The sequence below is a fragment of the Alexandromys fortis genome, unplaced genomic scaffold, assembly GCF_014885135.2.
Source record: "Alexandromys fortis isolate MF-2015 unplaced genomic scaffold, M_Fortis_MF-2015_v1.1 scaffold_144, whole genome shotgun sequence".
Taxonomy (NCBI): domain Eukaryota; kingdom Metazoa; phylum Chordata; class Mammalia; order Rodentia; family Cricetidae; genus Alexandromys; species Alexandromys fortis.
The window spans coordinates 463,160-489,977 of record NW_026068021.1 but is presented as its reverse complement, the minus strand read 5'-3'; the positions used below and the strand labels follow the sequence as shown (position 1 = coordinate 489,977).

The following is a 26,818-nucleotide window of genomic DNA, read 5'->3' as shown; positions in this document are numbered from 1 at the left end:
GGCTGGCCTCAGACTCACTGTCACCTTGCCCAGCAGTGCTGAGATTACAGGCATGCATCCCTGCCTGCTTCAAAAAGAAATATGGTCCTAGGGGGCTTTTGGGGTATATGTTGACAGTATACCCAGTCTGTGAAAGGCAACCCTAGAACTTTCTAGAAAGCATTATTTCTTAGTCGTTATTCGCACTGGGGATTTAGATTCGATGTTAACTTTGTGTTTTATGGTCGTCGTTATGGAAACAGGCTCAATCTGGTGTCAGAGACCTGTCTTCCCAGCTACTGGGGAGGTGGAGGCCTGCTTGTGTGGCATAGCAAGCCCTAGGCCAGCCTGGGTAACCTAACTAGACTTTGTCTTTAAGAAAGGAAGGGAGGGAGGGAGGGAGGGAGGGAGGGAGGGAGGGAGGGAGAGAGAGAGAGAGAAAGAAAGAAAGAAAGAAAGAAAGAAAGAAAGAAAGAAAGAAAGAAAGAAAGAGCAAAGAGCAAAAAACAATGGGCTGGATGTTTTGAGAGTCTCATAGGAAAACCATGACCAATGCCTTGAAAAGGGTTTCTTATTTCTGATATTAGGGTTTTTGTTAGTTGACCTTTGTCTCTTGNGGATGTAGCTCATTGGCAGAGACCCAGCATGCCCATGGCCTTAGATTCTCTCCCTAGTCACTAGCAACGACAAAGTAATAATAATTAGAGTCTTAGAGATGACATTCTGGTAAAGAGAAGGTCACAGCCCTAAAAGCAATCTGTTTCAATCCAAATACTACATTTTGTCTCACAGATTAAATTTGTATTGGTTACAGTTGAAGGTGTGTGTCACACACACACACACACACACACATATAGTTTTATTTATTTTTATTTTGTTTTTGGTGTTTGAGACAGTCTTGTGAAGCCCAATACTGAACTCTATGTAACCAAGGATAATTTGAATTCTTGCTCTTCCTACCTCCACACCCAGCATGTTTTAAAGCCCTGGTAATTTAAACATATCTCCAAGGAGAGGCTTGGGAAGCCCTTTCTCCCAGTGGCACCCCATTCCCCAGCCCCTCAGCCAACTTCATGCTGAGGCCTTGATGGAACTTGGTGGCTGGGACCATGTGTGGTTCTCACTGGCTGCCTGCCCCACAGGTTTGGAAGAGAAACCCACCATAGCATTTGCCACAATCCCTGCAGCCAGCCGAGTTATCCAGACGGTCGCCAGCCAGATGGCCCCAGGAGTCCCTGGACACACGGTCACCATCCTGCAGCCAGCTACGCCAGTGACTATCGGGCAGCACCATCTTCCAGTGCGGGCTGTCACTCAGAACGGAAAGCATGCTGTGCCCACGAATAGCTTAGCTGGCAACGCTTACGGTGAGGCCCTAGCCTGCCCTCAGCCCGAACCCTAGGCGCCAGGGACCTGCCACAGGCAGTGCAGCTCAGGCGGGCACTTGCTTTTCCCTTCCAAGAGCACATAGCAAGGAAACCAGACGTCACCTAGGGTGACAGGGGATGTCAGAGGAGGAGGTCGGGCAGCCCCCACGGGTTGGGCCTCTGTGTGCCAGAGTCTGGTGTTTAGGTTTTTGTGCTATTGAAAAACACCTTCAGGACGGAAGGGTTTCCTTTGGCTCCCTTTGAAGGTTCAGCCCATCCTGGCTGGGAAGGCATGGCACAGTCGGGCAGCCAAGGGAGAGGAAGCCGTTCCTTGGCTCGCTTTCTACTTTATTTAGTCTGGGAGCCCAGCTAGGATGGAGTCACAACCCAGAAACTCCCTCACAGACATGCCCAAAGATTTGAGTCTGTGGCACTTCTGAATTCCACTGAGGTGATAATCAAAATTAGGCATCATAGAGGGGAAGAGGGGGAGGGAGGGATGTCCTCAGGGTGACAGAAGCAGCAAGTGAGAAGGGCCCTGACTTGGGTGTGGGGTGTCTGATTCAGACTTGCCATGGGTAGGGAAAAGATACCTGTGTGAGGAATGACAGAGACAGCACTGTGGCTGTAACCAGTTAGTGGTAACCCTTAAGTAACCTCTTCTTCCTGCTACCAGCCCTCACCAGCCCCCTGCAGCTCCTGGCAGCCCAGGCGAGTTCATCCACGCCAGTGGTCATCACCCGGGTATGTGAGGTAGGGTCTGAGGAGCCATCAGCAGCTGTCTCGGTGGCCACTAATGCCACATCAACCCCAGCAGCCTCCACTACCACGTCTGCCTCTTCCAGCGGGGAGCCCGAGATCAAGAGGTCCCGGGTAGAGGAGCCCAGTGGGACAGCCACCACACAGCCCACAGCAATGGCAGCCACTGGCCCCCAGGGCCCAGGTACCGGCGAGTGAAGTCACCTGCAGGAAGGTGGAGTGGGACTCAGGCCACAGGTGCCCAGGTGGCCAGCTGCTGCACTTGAGGACGGAGTAGAGAAGCTCACAGCTGCCTGCAGCGCGTGTGCCATGAGGGTGGCCGCCACACCTGGACAGTTTCCTTTTTATCTCCTGTCCTCCCATGGTTTGAAACAAAACACATAAACACGTTCAGACAACTTGATTGTATGAATCTGGGGGTTCTGTGTGTTTATTTACCCCTCCGTCATGCCATCGCCACTCCCCAGTTCTTGTGGGAGAAGGTCTAGCCCAGCTCCTCAGGAACCGATCCCAGCCAGCACCCTCAAGAAGAATGAGCCCCAGGACTGGACAGAAGTACAGTGCAAACCCAGGCTGCTCTCCTTGGGACCCACAGATTTCCTGTTTGTAACTGAGCAGGAATAGACCAGAGAACAGAGAAGGTGGTGAGAACGTCCCAGCCACAGACTGGGATGCAGTCCTCGCCCCAAAAGTGACATAGGTTGCGGCATTAATTGGGGTCAAGAGATCTGCTTTGGCTTTGGACCCTAAAATAATTCTTATAGTTAAACATGGAATTTGGGCTCATCTCAAACCTGAGACACACAGAAGGGTTCACATGTCTTTGGGGTTCCCTTTGGTAACCAGTTGAGTAGCTGCAGGCACTCACCCACACCAGCCCTTGGTGAACATGCCGCTCTCCCCGATAACTCCAAGAAGGATCAGCGGCTCCCACATTGATGTTGGAAAATCAGCCCAGGGCCAGTGCCCATGGCATCCATTCCCACAGTACTGGCTTAGCCCAGAGCTACAAGCTACAACGGATATCCAGGAAAACCTGGGCAGCTTCAGGGGACATCAGTCAGCCCCTTGCTCAGCAGGGAGGATACTGGTCTGTACCAGTGGAAGACAGCGGGGGTGCATCCTGTTTCTGGCAGCTGGAGGCGCTGTGCAACGGTCTGCTCACACTGCCTTCCCCTCACACATTCCAGTTTCCTGAGCACCACAAGACGTGTCCAGTTTGCAAATAGAAACCCTCTCTTCTACCTGAAGCCGGGTGTCCCTGGCTGTTCCTGGCTGTTATCCACTGGGAAGGAAACTACCTCTCTGGACAGCAGTTGGTGCCAAGTTTGATTACAGTGTGGCAAGAACCAAAGTATGGGGTCAGCCGAGGACTCGGATCCCCAGAGAAGGTCCCTTTGCATGCCTACACAAGCTACCAGCAGCACTTTGAACACAGCGAGTCATAGGAGTAGGAGACATTGGCTGTTCCACACAGTCTGGGGATGAGAGATGGTTCTGCGGAAGCAGTGGCAGCAGCTGCATGACTTCAAGGCAGCCAGGAGCTCAGTGCTGGCCCTCCTGGATGGTGGGCCATAAGCGACAGTGACAACTTGGACAGAGAACCCCAGAAAAGTCGGGCTACCCTTGGCCTCTTCCTCTGCCCGGGCCCAGTCAGAAGAGAAGAGAGAGCCCCGTGAGCAAAGAGCAGGCAACCCCAAGAAAGGAGGGGCCACAGCCGTACAAGCTGCCTTTGCTGGAAGAGTTGCCAGTGACCTGGAGGCTACGGAGAGCAGGTGATCGTCGGGTTGGATGAATTCGGGCTCCACCCTATGGCTGCCACTATTGAAGCCACCAGTCTCCCACACACGCCAAGGACCAGTGCAGAGCGCCTGCCTAGCCCTCTTGTGCTATCTCCCAAGCTCCCCAGTCATGTCTGCAGTACTAAACTTCAAGCTGGAAGAGAGCTCTGTTTTGTAGGCCTGTCTGTCTCCTGGGAGGTTTCTGAGAGGTGGGGCTGGGGTGTTGGTAGCTGGGGGTGGGTTTTCCAGGTGGAGCTGCCCCTTGGAGTATCAAATGGCTCTATCCTACATCTCCCTGTGCCTGACATGAACTTGTTCTCTGTGTGCCTGGTGTGAGCATGTGGCTAGGGAAGCGGGAATGAGCTGAGACCACAAGGGACGTTAGTGCCACTTGCCGATCTTCCCCTCTGTTACCAAGGCTGTGTGCACATGGTCATCCTGCAAGGCAGATTATTTGTGGATTGTCACGGTAGTCACTGTGCAGCCCCTGTATGGAACTGTGGGTCACCATCCATCACATCTGTCATCAGGTCTCAGAATGGCCCTGACCAGTTTGCTCTCCTGGCTGCTGAGACATCATGATCTCCATCCTCTGTAGCGGATCCTCTCACCATTAACACGGGTGTGGAAGGACATGGAGGGAGAGAGTGGAGCACACACTGTCCCGATGTCCTACATGACCTTAAGGCAGAGGGTCCTCTGCCCCTGCTTGGGCAGCCTGAGCTAGAAAGGAGGAGGAGGCTAGCCTGGTGTCATTGCTCTAGAAGTGGATTTGGTTATCTACCAGGTAGCACCCAGCTTGTGCCAGCTTTTGCCCACAGCCATTAACCCAGAATAGCCAGTGCTCAGAGCAGGAATCCACAGCCAGCTGGAACTTGCTCCCATGAGCTCTGGGAAGCTATCTGCGGAAGCCAGAGCCTGGGTTAGGAGCCATGACCATCCACTGTCTAGACCATGGCTGGCAACCCTGGAGGACCCTAGCAAGCCCTGGGGTTGGAGAACAGTTGAGGCACAGATGTGATGCCTGGTGACCTGTTCCTCAGGGCCACAGCGACTCCTGTCTCTGGCACAGCTTTATCTGAGCTTGCCTTGTTTTGGTGAGTGTTCCCTGGCAGATCCGGTGCCTGGCGGTCCGCATGTCCACTCTGTCTTCTGCCTCATATCTGGGACTTGCCAGACTCACAAAATGCTGCAAGCATAGGATGTCACCATGGTGACTGGAAGTGAAGAGACCCAGCCTGAGAGCTCTCTCTGTTCCTCTCCCCTGCCGGTCTCTCCTCCTTCCTCCTCTTTCTCTTTCCCTTCCTCCCGTCCCTTATCTTTCCCCTTCTATGCCTATCTATCCCTCCCTCCTTCTTGCCTTTTCTGTCTCCTCCCCTACCTCAGCTTGGCATCCAGGGCATGATAAACATGTCTGTCAACAGCTCCTGGAGCCTTGCCTTTGTGCAAGGCGGGGTATCCGACTCAGACTCGCTGTCCATGAGGAAGCCCATGAACCCTTCCCCTGCTTTCTACAGCCTTACAATCTAGAGATCTCCCGCCTCCACCTCCTGTCCCACACCAGGCCTGCCAAGATCTGAAATAATAGTTGTCACCCGTCTTTCCCCTTAAAGGGGAAAGCGCTTTCACAATAATCTGGGAGAGCTGGAAATGGGCACAGCCAGGTGATGGGGTCAGTGTCTTCCCCTTTGGGCCGTGGTCAAAGACTTATTTAAATGCAAGGAAGAAATCTTTCCCATGGAGAAGTGGTGGGATGGAATTTCCCGCTTTTCCTCAAAACCCTCTGATTCCATATTGTACCACGTGATGTTGCCCACTCTGGGTGTGCCCCCCCACTTTGCTGACCAAGCCTTTTCCTGTCCATCTGAATAGCTCAGTGCTCGCTCTAGAGTAAGTCAGAAAGTGAGTGAGTTTCTGTTCTGGGGAAAGATCCCTGTGTGGGAACATCACGTCCCGATCACTAGTGGTAAAGTCACCACAATGATGACAGGGTAGCTGCTTGTTCTGGCTCAGGGTGACAGGGCAGTCGTCACTAGCACCTCACCTCCAGTCTCTCAGAATACCTCTGCTTAGAAGCAATATTACAAAGGATAAGTCAAGTTGTTCCAAAGATGGCCACTGCTGACCCCAGCTTCCTTCCAGAGCAGGGCCTCCAACACGCACTTTGTCTTGGAGAAGGCAGGTGAGAAGTGGGAACAGACAAGGCCAAGGCCTCCTAATTTCCACCCGCCACTTGAGTCCTGCTCCCAACTGAAAGTCCCCTTTCATCTTGTGAGTCCCTTGCTCCAGGCCTTGAATTCAGGGTGGCTCTTGCATCGCCTGCTTGTTAAGTTCTGGGTTTTTGTTTTGTTTTGGTGCTGGAGAGTAAGCTCAGGGCCTTGCACATGCTAGGCAAAGGCTGTTCTACCACTGAGCCAGCTCACGGCCCTTTTGATTTTTTAAACTTGAGACAGGGTCTCATGAAGCTACCCAGGCCGGCCTTGACCTTGTAATCCTCGTCTCAGCTTCCTGAAGTGCTTTATGAAGTGCCACCATGGCCTAGTGCTCCTTGTTTTTTTCTCTACCAAAGGCTGCTGCATTGGTGACACAGCAGGTATGGCCTAGATGCCCACAGACTAGCACTAACACCCTCTTCCCACGGCCTGTGGTTTGAACAATTTGGGACTGTCCAAGGGACTGTCATCCTCGGGTTACTACTTCCCTCTGCCTGCCATCCTCATCGCTACCCCCGAAGTCACAGCTGCTTGGCAAGTGGAGTTCTGTGACCCAACCTCAGGCATTTCCTTCAGAATAAAACAGACCCATTTCACTGACTTTAGGGAAAATAGTTTTCTACTTTTTTATGTGTGTGTTTTCTTTGAGACAGGGTTTCTCTGTGGCTTTGGAGCCTGTCCTAGAACTAGCTCTTGTAGACCAGGTTGGCCTCGAACTCACAGAAATCCGCCTGCCTCTGCCTCCCAAGTGCTGGGATTAAAGGGGTGCGCTACCACTGCCCTCTCTACTTGGGAGTGGTCCTGGCTGCTGCTCCCATCTGTCTCTCCGCTCCTCTTTTCTGCTGCTCTGAGCTTCCTTCTGGCAGGCTTTAGCTCTGCTGCTGCAGGGAACAGTCTAGAACTACACCCTGTCAGGGCTGTCCCACAGGTAAAGCCAACCACATGCCTTGTCCAGGGGCACCACCCAGGCGTGAGGCAGGACAGAGGGTCCTCTGAACTTCTCGGGAGAGAAGTGTCCACCCAGAGGGCAGCATGGCAGGAGCTAGGCGGAAGTGAGCCGGCAGGACTGGAAGCTGAAGGCCACCTCACCTCCGTCTTAACCCTCACAGCTAATGCAGGCCATGGTAAAGAGAACATGGACATCTCTCTCCAGGAGGAAACTTCACTCAGAGGGCTTGGCTCACCACGAAAAGTGGTGTGTGTGTTTCTGTTCTTGGGCTCAACCACCAAACACAGGCTTCCTAGGACCCCCAGACCCCCCGCAACCTTCACTTGTCCCAACCCCCACCTCATGAGAGTTGAAGGATTGAAAGAGCTTGCTGCTTTACCTCTGAATCCTTGCTCCTTTGACTACTCACAAGGTGAAGGGGCGGTGTGGAGGAACCTGGGTCACAGAAGCCAAGGAGAGGCTGGAGTTGGCCAATGGCCAGGCTTGGTCCATGCCCCTGCATTTGGAGCACTTGCCGCCGGTAGGAACCTCAGCACTGTCCCTAGGGCTGTGCTGACCCTGCTAGAGCAAGCCCCATGATCCACTAAGTATTCATGTTCTCTGTCCTGTATGTATCCAAATGACACCCTGGCTTCTTGAGTCTGAATTGGCTGGTCTAGAACTTTTATTTTTAATTGGGAAAGTTGGGAATTTAAAAAAAAAAAATCTAACATTTTCATTTTGGCCCCTCTCTCCCATCTTGCCTTCATAACATCCTTCCTGGAGGCATCTGGGATCCCTGATACCTTAGCTTGATTCCTGGGCTGGTCAAAGGTGGTGGGGGCAGGAAGGAGAGACCCAAACTGTCTTCCATGTCTCCCCTTGAATTCTGCTGTGTCCTGGGGAGGGGGACAGCAGCTGTGCACGTGTGAGGGAGGGGCTAAAGCCAATAGTGAGGTCGTTCTTTTTCTTAACTGAATGATAATTCTGTAAAAGTAATTGGGGGGAGGGTGTTCAGGGAGTGTGAGTGTGTGTGTGTGTGTGTGTGTGTGTGTGTGTATGCGTGCGCGCATGTGTGGTTTTGTTTTGTTTTATAGTGGCTGTCTAAAGTGTTTCCATGATATGTTTAACACGTAGTGCTTTAAAAGCAGTGGTATCCTATGCGCTGGGAATCCTGGTTCCAGAGATGGGACGTGCCCCACCTCAGTGGGTGAAGGTCTCACTCAGGAGGCAGGGGTAATGGTTGGGATCAGAAAAACCTGCGAACCCATATCCCAAGCAGCACCACCTGGGCGTTCATTTCAAATGGGATACAGTATTTTTTATAACAGAACCATCCTTTTTTAAAAAAAAAAAGTTTGACACCTGAATGTGATTTCTAACTATTATTAGACATTAATGTTTTAAAGCTATAAGAGTGGAAAATTTCTACTTCCTTTTTCATCCATTTGAACTGTTCTTTTATCTATTCGATTGTTGTATGTGGGTGGGGAAGCTCTATATTCTCCTCTTAGCATTTGTTTCTATAACCAGAAATAAAAATTATATATTAAAGATATGTACCCAGAGGTGAGTGGTCCCTGAGTGAGTGACTGTGGAGGGCAGACAGCCCAACAGATGGCCTGGATACACAGCCCTGCTCCTGGAGTGACAGACTTGACCCCCAGCTGCTTCAGAGGTGAAAGGGAAATGGCTGGGGACTCTGCTTCCTCTGGGGGTTCCTGGGTGTCCAGTCCAGGTAGAGCCCTGCAGCTGTCTGTCATCTGAGCTCCAAGGATATGGAGATGGTTCACAGATGGCAAGGGAGGAGCTAGCCCGTGTCTCCCCGCCTCATGACACAGGCCCACAGCTGGGCCAGGATGTGTCTGCAGGTGGTCTGTGTGTCTTGTTACTCGGTCTTTTGCTGTGAGGAGACACCATGACAAAGGAAACTTGTGAAAAACAAAAAGGCATTTACTTTGCGGCTCCCAGTTCAGGGGGTGAGAGCCTGACTGCGCAGGGAGCGCAGCAGCTGAGAGCTCACACCTTGAAACAGCGACAAGACAAAGAGTGCTAACTGGGAAACGCTTTGGGGTCTTGAAACCTCAAAGCCTGACCCCAGTGACACACCTCCTCCAGCAAGGCCACACCTCCTAATCCTTCCCACACCATTGTACCTTCCCGGGACAAAGCATTCAAGTATGGGAGCCAATGGGAGCCATTCTCATTCAAACCTGAATCGTGGCTGCCTCCTTGGCCCTAGCAGACATCTGACCCTCAGTCAGGTGAGAAACTCCATTTCTCTCTTCTGTGTACATGTTCCTGGGTGTGACTTCCTGTGTGTGTGTGTGTGTGTGTGTATGTGTGTGCACCTGTGTGTGCATTTGTATGGAGACAGAAGACAACCTCAGCTCTTGTTCCTCACGTGATGTGTGTGTTTATATGTGGAGGCACAGGCATGCACTGGCCACAGGAGACGTGGGCAAGTTAGAGAACAACCTTCAGGTGCCCGCCCTCACCTTTCCACCTTGTTTGAGACAATTTCTTTGCCATTGCATAAGCCAGGTTGGCCGGCCCTCTAGTTCCAGGAGCTTCTCCTGCCTCCTCCTCCTATCTGCTGTAGGTGTGCTGGGATCACAAGTGCTTACACTATTTACATAGCATTAAAGTTATTCTGTAGCTTTTATGTGGGTTCTGGGGACCCACACTCAGCTTGTCATTTGTGTGGCAGTCACTTTCACGTACTGAGTCATCTTCCCTGCCCCATCTTGTCTTTTGAGACAGGGTCTCTCACTGGCCTGGGACTTGCCAAGGAAGCTAGCTGGCCGGCCAGCAAAACCCAGAGCTCCTCCTGCCTCCACTTTCCCAGTGCTGGGATCGCAAGTATGTGCTTACTTTCCCACAGCCACCTAAGGATGGAGCTCAGGTTCTCACGCTCGCAAGGACTGAGCCGCCTCTGCTTCTGCCCATTTCTCTGACATCTTGCTTATTCTAGGCCATAGGCACTAGGCACTGGCAAGAGCCAGACAGACATGGGTCCAGGTTCCCACCATGACAGCTCCTCTGTCTACCATCAGCTTCCTTTGTCTGCACGTGAAACAGGCACCTACCTCCCAACACAAATGAGTGCAAGATGCCAGTCTCCTGACCCCAGAACCCCAGGCTAGCAAGACATTGGGTGTTTTTGTAGCAGAGTGCCTCTGACAGAGGTCATAAAAATGTGTCTGTCACACGAGTGACTTAAACTGCATGCATGCATGTGTATGCTTGTGTATGCTAAGTATCTAGATATCTTTTATGTGTGTGTGTATTTTTTTTTACTTTAACTACTTTCCACTAATGAGATTTTCAAATAACCTGCTACAGATTTTAAGAAGCAGGTCAAATATTATCCATGGTAATGTTCACTGGGTTTGCATGCATGTGTAGAGAAAGGGAAAATGACGAACCCCTGGCACACAGGTTTGTCTTGCTGAGAGGATGGAGCCCAGGGCCTCACACAGGCCCGAAAGTACTCTAGCACCAAGTCACGCCCGAGTCCCTCACTGGGGGATTCTAGGCAGACACTACGTTCTTAGTCTTCTCTCCAGATCCCAAACCTACCACTAGCAGTTCCGGGATCAAAAGGAGCTCTTCCGGGGCCAAGAGCACCGGGCTCCAAGAACCACGGTTGTAGGGTTCCGTGGCTGACGGTGACGTAGACAGATGCCCGGAGCTGGCCCGGAACCGGCTTCCGCGCTGCAACTCATTGGCTCGTGGCCTCCGCCCCGTCCACCTGACGCACAACGGAAGTCTTTCGCTAGCAGGGTCCTCCCACGTGATGTGGCACCGGAAGTCGGCCGCTGGCGCTCCAGGTTCTCCCACGTGACGCAGCCAGGGCGAGGGGCGAGTGAGAGAAGCAGAGGCACGCACGCAGTTTGGTCACGTGACCCATCATGTGATGATACCCGGAAGTGCTCGACAACGCTTTGGTCGCGGGTGGCCTCCGAGCTGCGGGCAGGATGTTCTCGGCGGGCGCGGAGAGTCTGCTGCACCAGGCCAGGTCTGCGGATCTGGGGCCGGGGACACGGGGCGTGAGACAAAGCCAGGGAGGAGCGGGGAGGCGGTGGTTTCGCTGCGCGGCTCGGGTTCCCGTGTGGCGCCCTGGACGGCCTGCGTGAAGTGTGAGGTGCACGACCCAGCTAAGAAGTCCTCCATCGTAGCCGGTCGGTGGTGGCGCACGCCTTTAATCCCAGCACTAGGGAGGCAGAGGCGGATCTCTGCGAGTTCGAGGCCAGCCTGGTCTACAAGAGCTAGTTCCAGGACAGGCACCAAAAACTACAGAGAAACCCTGTCTCGAAAATCAAAAAAAAAAAAAAAAAATCCTCCATCGTGTCTGGTGCCAGGCTACGCTGGTCCTACTTGAGCACCTAAGTTGCGCCATCCTTCCCAACTAGCCGGTCCAAGACTTGATGGCACTCGGTCAAACGGAGGAAATGCGTATCAGAAACCCAGACCTGATGCATTTGGTAAACTTAAAAAGCAAAGGGACAAATCTGGACTCTGAGCCGGGCCACTTGTGGGAAAGGATTAGGATGGAGAAGGTCTCTGGAATCCCAGAGAACAAGAGCTTGAACGAGCGTTTTAAAGTCTGGAGCCTGCGAACAGGACAGAACTCAGAGGACTCAATGGGTAAACTCCCTTGCAGCCAAGCCTGACAGCCTCAGCTAGACTCCGGGAATCCACGTGGAGGAAGGAGAAAATCAATTCCTTCAAGTTGTCTTCCGATCTCCACTCGAGTGTTTTAAAGCTGTGCTGAAGCTGTACCCACTAGATGCAGGGTATCTCTCTTCCGGTCATTTCGTCCTCTGTCATTAGGCCAGTTCGTGGCTCCCCTTTCTCACCCAGCCTCTTCTGTAGGAACCTAGTGTGACTGAGTGGATCCTGGAAAAACCAAGTAGGCTAGGGTGGTGGGAAGGCTACTGGAGGTCATCCTACAGCCGTCAAAGACATGCAGTAACTGCTGAGAGGAGGCTGTTTTCTTTTCGTTTCCCAGGAACCAAATTCAAGCCCTAGACAGGCAGGTCCAAAATTGGGCAGCATGCAAACTGTCAACCCCATCTGGAGACCACAGTAGGGCTGTCAGCCATGGTTTAGGATGTTGGGGGCCCTCCTTAGCACCCATAGGCCTCTCATGCAGGTTTCTGTTGGGGGGGCGGGGGGAATATTTGAGACAGAGCCTCACTCTGTGGCCCAGGAACTTGCTTGGTAGACCAAACTGACCTCAAATGCAACAGAGATCCACTTGACTGTGCCTTCCAAGTGCTGGGATTAAAGGTGTGTGCCACCGCACCAGGCAGTTCCCTCATCGTGGGCCTATATTTTGTGGTGTTGGGGATGGAATCCAGGGCTGCACGCATCTAAGCAAGCGCCCTTCTGCCGGGCTGCGGTCCCAGCCCTCTTTTCCTTGCTGTTAAGCTTGGAATAGAAGCTGGGAAACTTGAGTTCTGCTCTGATGTTTAGTTTGGTCTCGGCATGTTCAATTGAAGCCAGTGACATATCAGGCTCACCTTACACTCTGCTGTGATCTTTGCGCTTCAGTATAGAAGCTTTTACATCCCCTCTCAAAAGTGGGAGGTTCACTGAAGCATGTTTGAAGGGCAACTTGGGAGTGCTGGCAATGGCGCTCAGAGGTAGAGTGGCTGCTTCCTTATTAAGTGTAGGGCCCTGGCTTCAAACTCCATCACCACCAATAAAGTCAGGGTCCAGGGAAAGCAGGGCGTGGTTGTGCACACCTGTAGGTCTTGGAAGGACGAGGAAGGAGGATGAAGAGGTTGAGTCTGGGCTATGTAGTAAGTTCAGCCTGGGCTGTATAGCAAGGCTCTCTGGGGGAGAGGAAGAGGAACTTGGACTAAAGATTCCTAACTTTTGAAAGACTCATAAAACCTTTTACTGAATGTGTTGGCTCACTCTTGAAATGTCAGCACTTGGAAGCAGAAGCAGGAGGATTGTTGCAGACTCCAGGCTAGCCTGAGCTACAAAGTGAGACCCTGTCTCAAAACAGGGGGAAAAAATAACTTAAAATAGTGTGATTTTTTTTTGTTTGTTTGTTTGTTTGTTTGTTTGTTGCCATTGGAACAGAACAAGGTTGGCCACATGGCCTTTGGTAAAGGGTGTCACTAGGAAACTGGGGGTGCTACATCTCTGTTCTAGGGGAAGAACCTGTCTGCACTCCACCCCTCCCAGGCACTGTGAGCCTGGATAGCTGCTGCTTGCTTTTTCTGTGCTAGTTAGGGATAGTCCCCCAGTGGGGGATGTTCCTGTGGCTCAGGGCAGCACTGTTGGTCCCCTTCCTTCCTTAGGGAGATACAGGATGAGGAGCTTCAGCGATTCTGCACCCGGGTCACTAAGCTGCTGCAGGAACCTCCAGGGCCAGCCGCCGTGGATGCCCTGCAGAGGCTCTTCCTCATCGTCTCAGCCACCAAGTATCCCCGACGGTGAGTGGACAGCACTGCTGGGAAAACCCTGTACATCCAGCAGACAGGTTCCAGCCATCTTCCCTGGGGCGGCAGTGTACGTGCCACAGGCCTGACATGTCGTCTGGCGGGGTCTCGCCCTCCAGGCTGGAGAAGATGTGTATGGACCTGTTGCAGAACACCCTCTGTTTGCCCACAAATCCTGAGCAGCTTCAGGTCCTCTGTGCCGCTATCTTGAGAGAGATGTCACCTTTTGATGACCTGGCCCTGTCCTGTGATCACACCCAAAACACCCGGCAACTCAGTCTTGTGGCCTCTGTACTCTTAGCCCAGGTAACACAATTGCCACCATTGGGGGCAGGGGGAAGGGGTGGCATCTGTTTTTTGTGGTTCTGGGATCACAGGAATACAACAAACTGGTTTGTCCCTCAGTGTGTCCAGTGCTGCGGAGACCAACTCTGTCCGGAGTCCATCCCCTTGGATGGTCTAATGACTGTCTCATGTGCATAGCCCCCCATGCACACACTCCGGGTCTCTGTTGATAGCTCAGTCGGACTCCAGGGCCGGGCCTGCCAGTGTGATGTTCTGAGCTTAAAGAGCAGCTGCAGTATGCTTCCCAGGGATCGAACCCAGGTCCTTATGCTGCTGAGACACTCAGCTTCCTGTCCTATTTTGAAGGGAGACAGAAAAGGAGAGATCAGCTGTCTGAGCCAGTGCATCTTCAAGATCCTTGAGAACCGGCAGCCTGAGGGGCCCAGCGTCAGGCACCTCCTCCCCGTCCTGACCAAGATCATTGGCCTGGCCCCAGGCACCCTCGTGGAAGGTACTGGACAGTTCTTCCCCAAAGGCCTTCATGGCTCCTTTCCCACAGTGACTGTAGTCTAGGGTGTGGTGGAAGGAGGTTAGAGCTGTCGGAGAATCATGCATAGCTTCCTAGGGTGTATCCATGGTATGGGGTTCTGTTGAGCCCCATTTTCTCTAGAGCTGATTTGGCATCACCTGGGAATCTGGAGACCTAACTTTCCCTCACTGCACCTCCTCCCATCCCCACAGACCAGACCAACCTGCTCAGCAGAAGGCTAGTGGACTGGCTGCGCTACGCCAGCATCCAGCAAGGCCTTCCATACTCAGGTGGCTTCTTCTCTGCACCCAGGACCCGGCAGGTGAGTCCCGGCTGCTTTGGGGTCCCAGGGAGCTGAAATCACAAAAGCTCTGTCACAGGCTGGGGATGAGAGGATGAGGCCCAGGTGGTAGGGCATTTGCCTAGCATGTGTTTAGCCTTAGGTTCAAGCCCTGGAACCACATAAATGTGTGTGGTGCACACCTGCAGCCCCAGAACCACATAAATGCGTATGGTGAACACCTGCAGCCCCAGAACCACGTAAATGCGTGTGGTGCACACCTGCAGTCCCAGAACCACGTAAATGCGTGTGGTGCACACCTGCAGTCCCAGAACCACGTAAACACATGTGGTGCACACCTGCAGCCCCAGAACCACATAATTGTATGTGGTGCACACCTGCAGCCCCAGAACCACATAATTGTATGTGGTGCACACCTGCAGCCCCAGAACCACATGATTGTATGTGGTGCACACCTGCAGCCCCAGAACCAAGGAGGCGGGAACAAGAATCAGGATTTGTGTCATCCTCAGCTACGTAGCAAGTTTGAGAACACACTGGTGTACATGAGATGCTGTCAAAAAAAGCAATGCTATTGTCTCTGATAGTGCTCATTCCCTCTCTCCCATGCACTGACACCACACACAGCGAGTCAGTCTCACCAGGCAGCTTCCTATAGACACTGCTTATCCTTCCCCTTGGTTTCAGTAAGGTTTCTCATTGCTCTCTACCGTGGAATGGGGAAAGTCCAGGATGGGGGAATACACTTTGAACCTGACAGCTACTCAGCCTGCGTGGCTCCTTCTCAGTGCCTACAGAGGACGCAAGACACACATCTGAGCTGGAGCTGTCCCGTGTGTTTAGGTCTTAGGGCAGGCATGCCTGGATCTAGGAGTATGGGTGCTTTCTACAAGGCTGTAGCCGGACAGGGTAGGAGATGCAGGTCCCTGGCCATGGTGGAGCTCACAGCCTCCTGTACATGACTTCTGTGCTTTATGAGTCCACCAGGCTTGTCCCCAGCCCTGTCCTTCCTCCCACAGCCAGGTCCCATCACAGAGGTGGATGGAGCAGTGGCTTCTGACTTCTTCACGGTCCTCTCCACGGGCCAGCACTTCACAGAGGACCAGTGGCTGAACATGCAGGCCTTCTCCATGCTTCGGAAATGGCTGCTCCACAGTGGCCCTGAGGACCCAGGCAGCCCAGATGCAGGTGTGCTCAGGGTAGGACAGAGAGCACTAAGGGGTAGAGAGCGCAGACACGCTGTGGTTGAGTGAGGGTAAGGTGTGGGCAAGACGAAAACCACAGGTGTCTGTGGGCCAAGCAAGGAGTGTGTTGAGTTTGGAGGCCAGCAGCAGAGGGCCATTGACCCCAGGAGGAGCCGAGAACACAGCCTAGTGCCTTTGTAAGCATACTGATGTCTCCATGAGGTGTCCCAGAGAGCCAGACGGATCATCCAAGGCAGCTATTCACAGGCCTATCTGATCTTGTCCCAGCTGCAGACTTGGTTTATAGTCAGATTGAGCTGCTCGTGGTGGTGTGTGCCCACGAGCCCAGCTCTTGGGAGGTAGAGGCAGAAAGATTGGGGAATTCAAGGCCACCCTCAGCTACATAGTTTGAAGCCAGCCTGAGCTACAACCCAGGCTATCTTGAGACTTTGTCTCAAAAACACAAAATTAAACCAAGTGTAGGGATCCATATCTATCATGCCAGCACCTGGGACTCTGAGGCAGGGGGATTATAAGTTTGAGACCAGCCTCAGCTACAATAGCAAGACCCTGTTTTCATACAGTAAAAACAAGCAGAAAACCAACCAGTAGCCCAGACAAATTTGTGCATCTAGCCCTGGTGACAACAGCTTCATACTTGATGACTTGGGCGACCTTGAGCACCCTGGGAAGCTGCTGGAGCTTGTAGTCTGCCCAGCCTGCCTGTCCACACAAGGGTACCAGGGGTTATTTTCTCCTACAGATGACAGGTCAGAGCTGGAGGGCTCCACCCTGTCTGTGCTCTCTGCTGCCTCCACTGCCAGCCGACTGCTGCCCCCTCGGGAGAGGCTGAGAGAGGTGGCCTTTGAGTACTGCCAGCGCCTATTGGAGCAGAGTAACCGGAGTGAGTCCCCAGGCTACCAACACATTTCCCTGCAGGGTTGGGTCAAGGCAGCCAACCTAGCTGAGTGTCTGCTTTAAAAGAACTAACCCCGGAACAAAGGCTGAGAGGTGTCTCAGCAGTTAAGAGCACTTGGCTGCTCTTGCAGAGGACCTGGTTTTGGTTCCAAGTATCCACATGGTTTCCCACAGTAACTACAGTTACAGAGGATCTGATGCCCTCTTCTGGCCTCCTCAGACACCAAGCAAGCATATGGTGCACATATATAACATGTAGAAAAAACACCTATTCACATGAAATGAAATTGAAAATAAAATCCTGAAGAGCCATGGGTCTCAGATCACTGTGGGATCCGGAGCCTCCTTGTGTCTGAGGACAGGCCCTACCTGTGTGCCTAGCACCTCGCTTCTGGCATACAAGGTCCAACCCATCTTGTCCACACCTTATGGGCACCAGTTCCTGCCCCCTGTCTTGTCACATGCCTGCTCATTGTCCTGACCTCAAACTTGTAGGACACAGGCTGCCTTGTTACGGGGCTGTTTAGAGACAAGTCAACTTTCTTTGTTCCAGGAGCCTTGAGGAGGGGGGACTCCGATCTACAGAAAGCTGTGAGTAGCCTGCGGGGTGCTGGGGCAGGTGCTGCCTGACCCTTTGACACAACTCGGTGTCCCTGCAGTGCCTGGTGGAAGCTGTGTTGGTGCTGGACGTGCTGTGCCGGCAGGACCCCTCCTTCCTTTACCGCACCCTCTCCTGTCTGAAGGCCCTGCATAGGAGGCTAGGTGAAGACCCTGGCAGTGAGCGGGCACTGGTGCCCCTTGCCCAGTTCTTCCTGAACCATGGTGAGTCTGGGTGCATGGGAAGTTTCCTTTGGGCCTCAGAGGCTGTCACACTTACAGTTTTGTTTGTTTATTGGCAATCTGGGCATAGAGCCCAGGTCCTTCACATGCTAGACAAGGTGCTCTGTCACTGAGTCACACCCCAGCCCCTCACTGGGGGACTCTAGGCAGGGGCTCTGTCACTGAGCCACACCCCAGCCCCTCACTGGGGGACTCTAGGCAGGGGCTCTGTCACTGAGTTTAATCTCCAGTCCTCTTTTTATTTTAATTGCTTAATTTTGTTTTTACTTGGTTGATGTGGTTTTACTTTCTTGTTTTAAAGCAGGCCCTTGTGTGTAGCTCCGGCTGACCTGGAGCTCATGGAGGTTCACTTGCCTCTGTCTCCCAAGTGCTGGATTTAAAAGGGTGTGCATCACACCTAGCCTCTCTTTATTTTGGAATAGGGTCTCACAGAGTTGCCCAGGCTGGTCTTAAGCTTGGGATTCTTCTGCTTCAGCCTCCTGAGTGGCTGAGATTACAGTTCTGGGCCAAGCAGGACTCTGCTCTACTGTGGGCCCACAAAGTCAGGAGTCGAGGCCTGCTGCCTTCCTGACAGTGTCCTCATGAGCTGTGCTCTGTGGTCTCAGGGAGGCAGCGCCATCTACAGCAGGCTCTTGGTGTTCTGGAGACACGTGCAGCCCTGTGGCTCTGCCACACTGAGCTCTGGCTAAAGCAGAACTCACCTCAAGTCATAGCAGACGCTGCTGCTGCAGAGCCTGATGCCCTGGCGGCCTCTGGTGTCTTTCAGGGGAGGCGGCCACCGTGGATGCGGAAGCCATCTACCAGCACCTGCTCAGCAGGCTCCCTTCCGAGCGCTTCTACAGCCCAACCCTGGCCTTCGAGGTCACACACTTCTGCACGCGCAACCTGGCCCAGTTTGACCCCCACTTCCTCAGCCTCCTCAGGTTGAGCTTCCCTAGTCTGTTCAAGGCAAGTGTAGACTTTTTTGGGGGTGGGCCCAGGCCTTCTCCCCTTTTCAGTTGATCTCCGTTTGGGACACAGGGTGAGGTGTTAGGACTACGGGTCTCCATATATCATAACATACAGACAGCATCATCTCAGACAGCCACATGAGATACAGACATGGTACTTCATACATGTAATCCCAGCACAAGGGAGGCTGAGGCAAGGGGATCAGAAGTAAGAGTTCAAGGCCTGCTTCAGTTACAGCCTGGGTTATGTGACACCCTTTCTCAAAAAGCACACAAAGTCGGATGTGTCGGCCCCTATCCTAGCCCTCAGGAGTCAGAGGCATGAGGATCCCTAAGAGTTCAAGGCCAGCCTGGTCTTCATAAGCAAGTTCCAGGACGACCAGGGCCTCATTGTGACACCTTGTCTCAAAAACAGACAGCAGAAAGAAAAACTTAGGGCCTGGAGAGATGGCTTAGTGGTTAGCAGCACTGGCTACTCTTGCGGAGGACCCAGTTTCAGTTCCCAGCACATGGTGCCTCACAACCATCTGTATGTAACTAATTCCGCGGGACCCAGTGTCCTTGCTGTGTCTTTAGGCACTTCATGCACACAGTGCCCTACATATATGCAGGCAGTCCACGCATACACCTAAAACAATATCTAAAGTCGTGCATAGACGAGATATGGATGGCTTACTTGGAGCTGGCCAGCTTCAGTTTTGAGATCCCTCTGCTCCCAGAAGCCAAGCTTCCTGCGTGCCGAATTGCAGGTGTGTGCAGAGTGCCTGCTTGATCCACGACAGTACTGTAGTGGGCGCATGTGCATTCGGTTCATCAGTGTGAGCCTGGGATGGATCTATGGGAGCGGGGGATGTGTGTGTGCTTGTAGAGGTCAGAGGTCAACCTTAGGTGGTGTTCCTCAAACAATGGGGCCTCTCCAAGTAGGCTACCCTGTCTCTACTTCCCCAGTGCAGGGCAGACGCCACCACGCCTGGAAATTTTATTCAGGTTCTGGGGGTAAAACCAAGGTTCCTGTGTGTGCACAGCAAGTGCTTTCCTGACTGCGCCATCTCCCCAGCCCATCGTGTGTCTTTAACTTGTACTTCTCAGTCTACCTGTTAGAACCATTTATAGACCCAGTCCTGCGTGTGTGTGTGTGTGTGTGTGTGTGTGTGTGTGTGTGTGTTGTGTGTGTACGCACGTGCGCGCTTGAGTGTTCATGTATTCCATGTATATGAGTCTAGATACACCTGGTTGTTTGAGGTTGAGTCTCCAGCCGCTAACCACTGCACACACTAGCCAGCTGGTGATCTTCCTGGAATTCTCCTGTGCCCGCCTCTTCAACTTAGGAGTGCTGGAGTTAGAGTGTGTGCTGCCCAGCCCAACTATACATGGGTTCAGGGAATTTGGACTTAAAGCCTCGTATTTTACCAAGTACATCATCTCTCTGCCCTGCCCCTCTCACCCCACCCCTTCTTTTTGAGACAGAATCTCTCTCTTTACTGGGAGCTCACGGATGTGAGCAGGCTAAATGCCCAGCCGGCCTCAGTAACTGTGCTGACTGCCTCCCCAGGGATTTTGGGTGCACACTGCTATCCCCCGCATTGTGCAGGTCCTCGTGTTTGTGCAACAAGCACTTTCCTGACTGAGCTGTCTCCCTGCCCCAAAACTTGGTCCTTTTTCTAAAGAAAACAGGAGTGATTCAGAAATGGCTGCCATCATTGCTGCCACAAAATTGGCTGCAAAAGACAAAATAGAATAGCAAGTATGGCCAGAGACGACTCCAGCTGATAAAGACACTTACTGCCGACAGTCGGGGTTCCCTCCCTGGGACCCATGTGATAAAATGAGAGACCCCGCTCCTGCGCGATGTCCTTTGGCTTCCACTCGTGTGTATGTGTGCGCATGCTCACTTTAATAGTAGTAAGTGAAACCCTCAAAACATAGACAAAGATACGCAGTGTTGGGGGGACAGGGAGGGCTGAGTCCAGCTGCCCCTGTCTGAACGGAGTGTCTTTGTGTGAGTGGGCAGTAGGAGGCCATTGGACAAGGCCGTGGCCAGCTAGCGTGATCCTGTCCTGTCTGAGCCACTGTGTCTCTTCCTCCCACAGTTCCTGGCTTGGAACAGCCCTCCCCTCACAGCCGAGTTCGTGGTCCTCCTCCCGGCTCTGGTGGATGCTGGCATCGCCGTGGAGATGTTGCACGCACTGCTTGACCTACCCTGCCTGACTGCTGCCCTGGACCTACAGCTCAGGTGGGCCCACTCTGCCCCGGTCAGCCCTGTCCCCTCCCTTGCAGCCAGGCACCAGCTCTGCTCTCTTCACGGCTCCCATCTCCCTGCACTAGGGCCCCTGCAAGGCTCCAGACCACAGACAGTGTATCTCTGCTCGCTTTGCCGCCCACCCCGAGCAGCCCCGAGCCCCAGCGCTCCTCAGTGCACTCATGCTCAGCAAGGGAGTCTCCCATGTTCTCCGGCCCAGAGTGCTTCCCCAGCCCTGAGAGCCTGCGATGCTCCAGCAGGTGCCCCTGGCATCGGGCCAGATAGGACCGTGGTTGACTCGTGCTGAGAGTAGTGTCCCAGCTGAGCTTCTGTCCTCTCAGGTCCTCACAGACCCCATCGGAAAGGCCGCTTTGGGATGTCTCCCTCAGGATTCCCAACTGCCTGGAGGCCTTCCGGGACCCACAGTTCCAGGGACTCTTCCGTCACCTGCTTCGTACCAAGGCCAGCGGCTCCACAGAGAGGTGGGAAACCTGGGCCAATCACTGAACGTGATATAGGACTCTGCCAGAGAAAACGCTGTGTTCTTACTCAGCCTGGGCTCCACCCATTGACCCAGCCCTCAGCTGGTGCTGTGGACAGTCCACTTTACAAAGGGGAAACTAAGGCCTAGCATATTCTGGGGACTGAGAGGACCAGGAATGGCCTGCAGGCCCTTGCTGCTGTGTCCCTGGCTCTTCTGTCCTGGGGCCCTTGGCATCTCCTGGCCTGCTTGAGCCCTGTGGAATACGTGAGCCGTGACTACCAGTGGCTGGGCACAGCGTCCCTGCTTCTGACTGCTGTGGAGTCACTCAGGAAGGAAAGTGGGCAGGCCCTCAGTAGCCCCTCTGTGTCTGTCCCCAGACTGACACTACTTCACCAGCTGCTGAAGCCCATGGCCAGCTGTGGCCGGGTAACCCAGTGTTCGGAGGCGGTGCCCATCCTGCTTCAGGCCTTCTTCTCAAATGTGACCCAGGTGAGCCCACTGCCCAGGTCCCTTCCCTATAGACCTCATATAGTCAGGAGGACCCAGGCCAGCGTGTGGTGCGCTGGCCTTGACCCCACAGACAGTTTGTCTTGCAGCACCCTCCATGGTCTCGGTAAGAGAGACAGGAAAGGGCTACTCACCCTTCAGCCCTCAGGATGGGGCGGGCTGGCAGCGCAAGCTAGAGCCAAAACAGCCTGTGCCCAGTCCCCTGAGTTCCCATAGCCCAGGGCTTTCCTCCTGACTGCATGTTCCCAGGCTGGACGAGTGGAAGCCCTCGGAACCCCTTGAGGGCGGCTAGGAACAGAGTGGGGCCTTCTGAGGTCACTCAGACAAAATAGAATCTTAGCCGGGGAACAGGCTTAGTTTTTTTTTTTTTTTTTTTTTGTTTTGGGAAAAGGCTTAGTTTTTTTTTTTGTTTTTTTTTTTGTTTGTTTGTTTCTGTTTTCATATTTGAGACACTGCCTCTCTGTATAAACTGCTGGCCTGGAGCTCACCATGTGAACTAGAGCGGCCACAGACTCTCAGATCCTCCTGCCTCTGTCTCCCAAGTGCTGGGCCTAAAGGTGTCACCACTGTGCCCTGCAGCAGAGCAGGTCCTGAGGGAAAGATGTAGCGCAGTAGCAGAGCCAGGAGGCTGGGGTTTCTGGGTCCTCCCCCTGGTTTTCAGGCAGTGAATGAGGAGATTCACCCCTAAGTCATGCTTTGTGGCCTCCCTCCTCCCTGAGGGTAGAAGATAATAGCCACTGCCCAGGACTGAACCTGTCTCTTGTTCTTGATCCCAGTTTGCTGATGGGGCCCTGATCAACCAGCTGGCACTGCTGCTCCTAGACAGAAGTGACTCCCTCTACCAGGTCCCTCAGTATGAGGCCAGTGTGCACAGGTAGGCAGGGTCACCAGTGCTGCGGCACACACACCTTGCGCCCCCTGTCCTGTGCACTCTCCTGTCCCGCCAGTTCCTCCCCCAGGTGCAGCTCGTCTCCCATTCAGGACATTCTGGTGTCTGTCCTCCTCTGAGACTCTTTGTGTCCTTTGAATGGTGGGCTTACATCTCTATTGCAGAGATTCCTGTCCACCAAGGTCCCTTTCCTTTAGGGCAATGGTTCTCAACCTTCCTAATGCTGTGACATTTCCTCATATTGTGGTGACCTCCCAACCATAAAATTATTTTCATTGCTACTACATAACTGTAATTTTGCTATTCTTATGAATCCTAATGTAAATACCTGATATGCAGGATTTGTAATATGCCAGCTCAAAAGGTCATGACCCTCGGGTTGAGAAACACTGCTTTAGATCGTTTATTCTCATGTAGATGTGCACCCATCCTGGAAATTAAACCTAAGGCCACCTTAACCCTAGATAAGTACTCTACCACTGAGCCACACCCCAGCCCCTCACTGGGGTATTCTAGGCAGAGGCTCTACCACTGAGCCACACCCCAGCCCCTCACTGGGGGATTCTAGGCAGAGGCTCTCCTCCTCAGTTTTATGACAGGACTCACTCCAGTGCAGGCTGTCCTAAAACTCACAGCATTCCTTCTACCTCACTCTCTCCAGTAGCCTGGATTTGAGACGGTCATGTCCCCAGTAAAGTGACTCAACAGGTGACAGTTCTTATCTCCCTGACTTCCACCAGGTGCTTCTGGCTCTTTCCCATCAGATTGGCCGGGCTCAGATCTGCCCTGAGCACACAGCCTCACAGGGTTTTCACTCTCCTGGCAGGGTGCTGAGCTCCCAGTTTCTGGTGTTATGCAAGCTGAAGCCATCATTGGTGGTGGAGCTGTCACGAGAGCTTCTGGAATTTGTGGGGAGCGTGAGCAGCATCTGCAGCCGAGCCAGCATGTTCACCTGTGTGGTAAGCACATGCCCACCCTCCCACCATTGGACAGGAAGCCCTGTTGTGTGCTAAGCCTCTGTTCTGGGCTTAGGTATGGGCCATTGGTGAGTACCTGTCGGTGACCTGCGACAAGAGGTGCACAGTGGAGCAGATCAACAAGTTCTTTGAAGCACTGGAGGCCCTGCTGTTTGAAGTCACCCAGTCCCGCCCCTCGGCCGACCTGCCCTGCTGTCCCCCACAGGTGGTCACTGTACTCATGACCACACTGACCAAGCTGGCCTCCCGGAGCCAAGACTTGATCCCAAGGTATCCAGCTGGGGAGCGCAGAGTAGGAGCCCATGAGGGCAGCCTGGTCCTTGGCAGCTAATTAGCTGAGTCCCTCTCTTCCCCAGGGTGTCATTGTTCCTGTCAAAAATTCGGACTCTGGCCCAGAACCCAGCCACCAGCTCTGTGCACAGTGAGGAGGATGCAGAAGCCATCCGTACCCGGGCCACAGAGCTACTGACTCTACTGAAGATGCCCAGTGTGGCCCAGTTTGTGTTCACACCCATTGCAGGCGTGTGCCAGCCTCGCTACCACCGAGACACCAACACAGCCCTGCCTCTGGCCCTGCGCACCGTCAGCCGGCTGGTGGAGAAGGAGGCTGGCCTCTTGCCAGGTTGAAGAAGGGACAGTCACCACTTGAACACTGACTACAGTTTAAGAGCCCAGGCGGCCAGCCTGATACTAGAGTTGAGCTGCAAGCTGGGGCGACTGGAGGAGAGTGGGGAGGAAGGTGGACATGGCCCTGAAGATGGGGTTACTAGTTCCTGGGGATGTATCATCCAGCCTTGTCCCTGTGGCTGGTCACACTCAGCATTGAGCATGTGGATAGATGGCTGAGCGCTTTTCCCTAAGCTGAGTAGAAGCAGCCTGGCTACTCACTGCTGTTAACTCGTTTCTAGAGTTGGGGCTGGAGCAGTGCAGGACCAATAATAAGCTTCATAAAGCTGCTTATGCTGGGCAGGGGTGGCACATGCCTTCTATCCCAGCACTCTGGAGCTGAGGCCAGCCAGGGCTACACAAAAACCAAAGCACTCACACCACATACACACAGAGAATTCTAGTGCTTATGTGTAGGTGCTATGCACACACCACAACACATGTGGATATCAGGAGACAGCTTTGGTGACTCAGTCTCTCCTTCGTGTGGGTCCTGGCTGGTTTGTGAGGCTCGGTGACAAGCACTTTGCCTACTGAACCATCTTGCCTTTCCCCAAATAAACCTTTAAGTGCTATGTACAGCCAAGATATCTCTGCCGTCCTCAGACTGGGAGATAATGAGAGCCTGAGTGTGGCCTGGAGCCTGGGCCCTTCCCACCCTGTCCTGTGTGGAGGGAAGTGGCTGGTTCTCGTGCAGGAAATCCCTGGTCCTCATGTTTAGCTCTGGTGTCTTGGATGTGACAGAAGTGACAAGACCAGGAGATGAGGCTGTAGCTCAGCCAGTGGAGTGTGTCCTCCGTGCACAGTCCAGCGTGACCCAAGCGTTGTAGTGCACACCTGCAGTCCCAGCACTTGGAAAGTGGAGGTAGCGGGGTCAGAAGTTCAAGCTCACCCCTGTGTATGCAGTAACTCAGAGGGCTGCCTGGACTACAGAAGAAATTGGGCCGGGAAGACGACTCAGCACATTAAAGGCTTTGTCATAGAAGCCTGATACCCATGTTTGACCCCTGGATCCCAGGTGGAGAGCCAGGTGCCTAGTGTGTGCACACCTGCAGAAACTGCATCAGTCCAAAGCTCACAGGCCTGCTAGCCTGGGGTACGCAGAGCAGTGGGAGAACAAGAACAAATTCCCAGATGTGTTTGTTATGTCTTCTTGCACACACAAGACATTTTAAAAGCCAAATAAATTCGGGTACTCATGAGGATGCCGTGTCTGTCTCCAGGGTACACCTGCAGTCGGTGTTGCCTGTTTATGCTGCTTCATAGTTGAAGGATGTGGGGAGGTACGGAGGGCTCCTACATGCTCCCGCAGTCCTGTGCAGAAGTGCCCAGGTTTCAGGGCTGCAGGGTTCTGCCTGAGTCTTTTTGCAGTTTCCTTGAGCCCTGGGTTGGGCTGCTCTAGAGAACATCATAGCTGGAACTGCTCAGGTACTGTCAGTTCATGACCACTAGGAGGCGCAGTTGCTTTTAGTCTATCACTGGGCAAGCCTTTGACCCTACCAACAGCCCCACCCTTCGCTTTCTGCATCTGGGCTTTGCATTATGTTCTCCCTGTGTGGGGTCAGAGCTCTCTAAGAAAAGTAAGGCTTAAGACAGCAGCTGAGGTCTGTGACAACATCGGGTGCTCCTATTCAGGCCACAGGGATACTGCAGCTTGTGTGGACCTTATATCCAGGTTCATGTTCAGGGAAACCTGCTTGTTGTCACTAGACCTGCTGTGCCCTGACCAACGCTCCTCCCTGAGCTGGGGCTGGGCCAGTGTGCCCAGAGAGTGACCCAGTGTCTGGTGCCACCTGTTGCCTGTGAGGGCTGCCACCCCTAGAGCAGGAGCAGAGGAAGCAGTGGTATTTGCCATGCCCTTATGTCAGGAGCACAGGTGCTTTGCCTGCATGTATGTCAGTGCACCATGTGCAAGCATTGCGTGCAAAGGTCAAAGAGCACCAGACCCCCTGGAACTGGTGTTACAGAGTCGTAAGGCACCGTGTGGGTGCTGGAAATGGAACACATGTCCTGTGGAAGAGCAGCCAGTGCTCTTAACCACCAAACCATCTCTCCAGCTCTGAACACTGGCATCCTTCATAGTCATGAGTGAAATTCAGCTGACTCCACTGCACGTAGAGTTGATAAAGCTTTGCCAGCGTGAACAAGGGCAGAGGTCTGAAAACACGTTGCCTTTTTCCTGGTGAGCACCAGCCAAAGCTAAGTGCCCACTCAGATGGCAGGGGCTGCCCTGGCTACTCTCAGAGGCAAGCCACTTGGGGTGAGGGTCACACGTGCTCAGTGGCTTTTCCCACCTTATCGTGGCTAGAGGGCAGGGCTGGCCTGGGCGCTCATGGGGCCCGTAAAGCTTTCGCAGTCACACCTGCTTTTAGCGCCGTTGTGATCCTTATTTCACATGAATACCTGCCTAGACACATGCACACGTAAGTCGTGTGTGTGATGTGATTGTGCACGTGTGCCTGTATGTGCACACATGCACGTACAGGCAGGAGTGTATAGGGTGTTTGCCTCGGTTGCTCTCCACCTAATTTAAACTGTCACAGAGCACGTGAGGCGGTCAG

At 53.3% G+C, this 26,818-nt stretch overlaps 2 protein-coding genes across 4 annotated transcripts in view; both read left to right on the top strand.

Annotated features, from left to right (window-relative positions):
- Positions 1-8,585, top strand: part of Foxk1 (forkhead box K1) — a 70,105-nt gene extending 61,520 nt beyond the window's left edge. The window contains exons 8-9 of one of the 2 annotated variants that reach the window (XM_050163178.1): positions 1,167-1,346; positions 2,023-8,585. In XM_050163178.1, coding sequence (XP_050019135.1) covers positions 1,167-1,346; positions 2,023-2,303 — 461 coding nt within the window. In that variant the 3' untranslated portion in view covers positions 2,304-8,585. Of the gene's footprint in view, positions 1-1,121; positions 1,347-2,022 lie in introns of both variants that reach the window. The other variant, XM_050163177.1, reaches the window with a different exon arrangement.
- Positions 8,586-10,854: 2,269 nt separating this feature from the next.
- On the top strand, positions 10,855-25,459 carry Ap5z1 (adaptor related protein complex 5 subunit zeta 1). 2 transcript variants are annotated; one of them, XM_050163175.1, is made up of 17 exons: positions 10,855-11,048; positions 13,348-13,482; positions 13,608-13,794; positions 14,140-14,284; positions 14,515-14,624; positions 15,623-15,791; positions 16,551-16,691; positions 17,259-17,296; positions 17,365-17,527; positions 18,312-18,493; positions 20,586-20,728; positions 21,076-21,216; positions 21,596-21,707; positions 22,502-22,599; positions 23,441-23,573; positions 23,647-23,861; positions 23,948-25,459. In XM_050163175.1, exons 1-17 carry the CDS (start codon positions 11,008-11,010, stop codon positions 24,216-24,218), a joined length of 2,424 nt encoding a protein of 807 aa, XP_050019132.1. In that variant the 5' UTR covers positions 10,855-11,007; the 3' UTR covers positions 24,219-25,459. The 2 variants fall into 2 exon arrangements, with proteins under 2 accessions (XP_050019132.1, XP_050019133.1); XM_050163176.1 differs by lacking the exon at positions 10,855-11,048 and adding an exon at positions 11,075-11,826.
- The last annotated feature ends 1,359 nt before the right edge of the window (positions 25,460-26,818 follow it).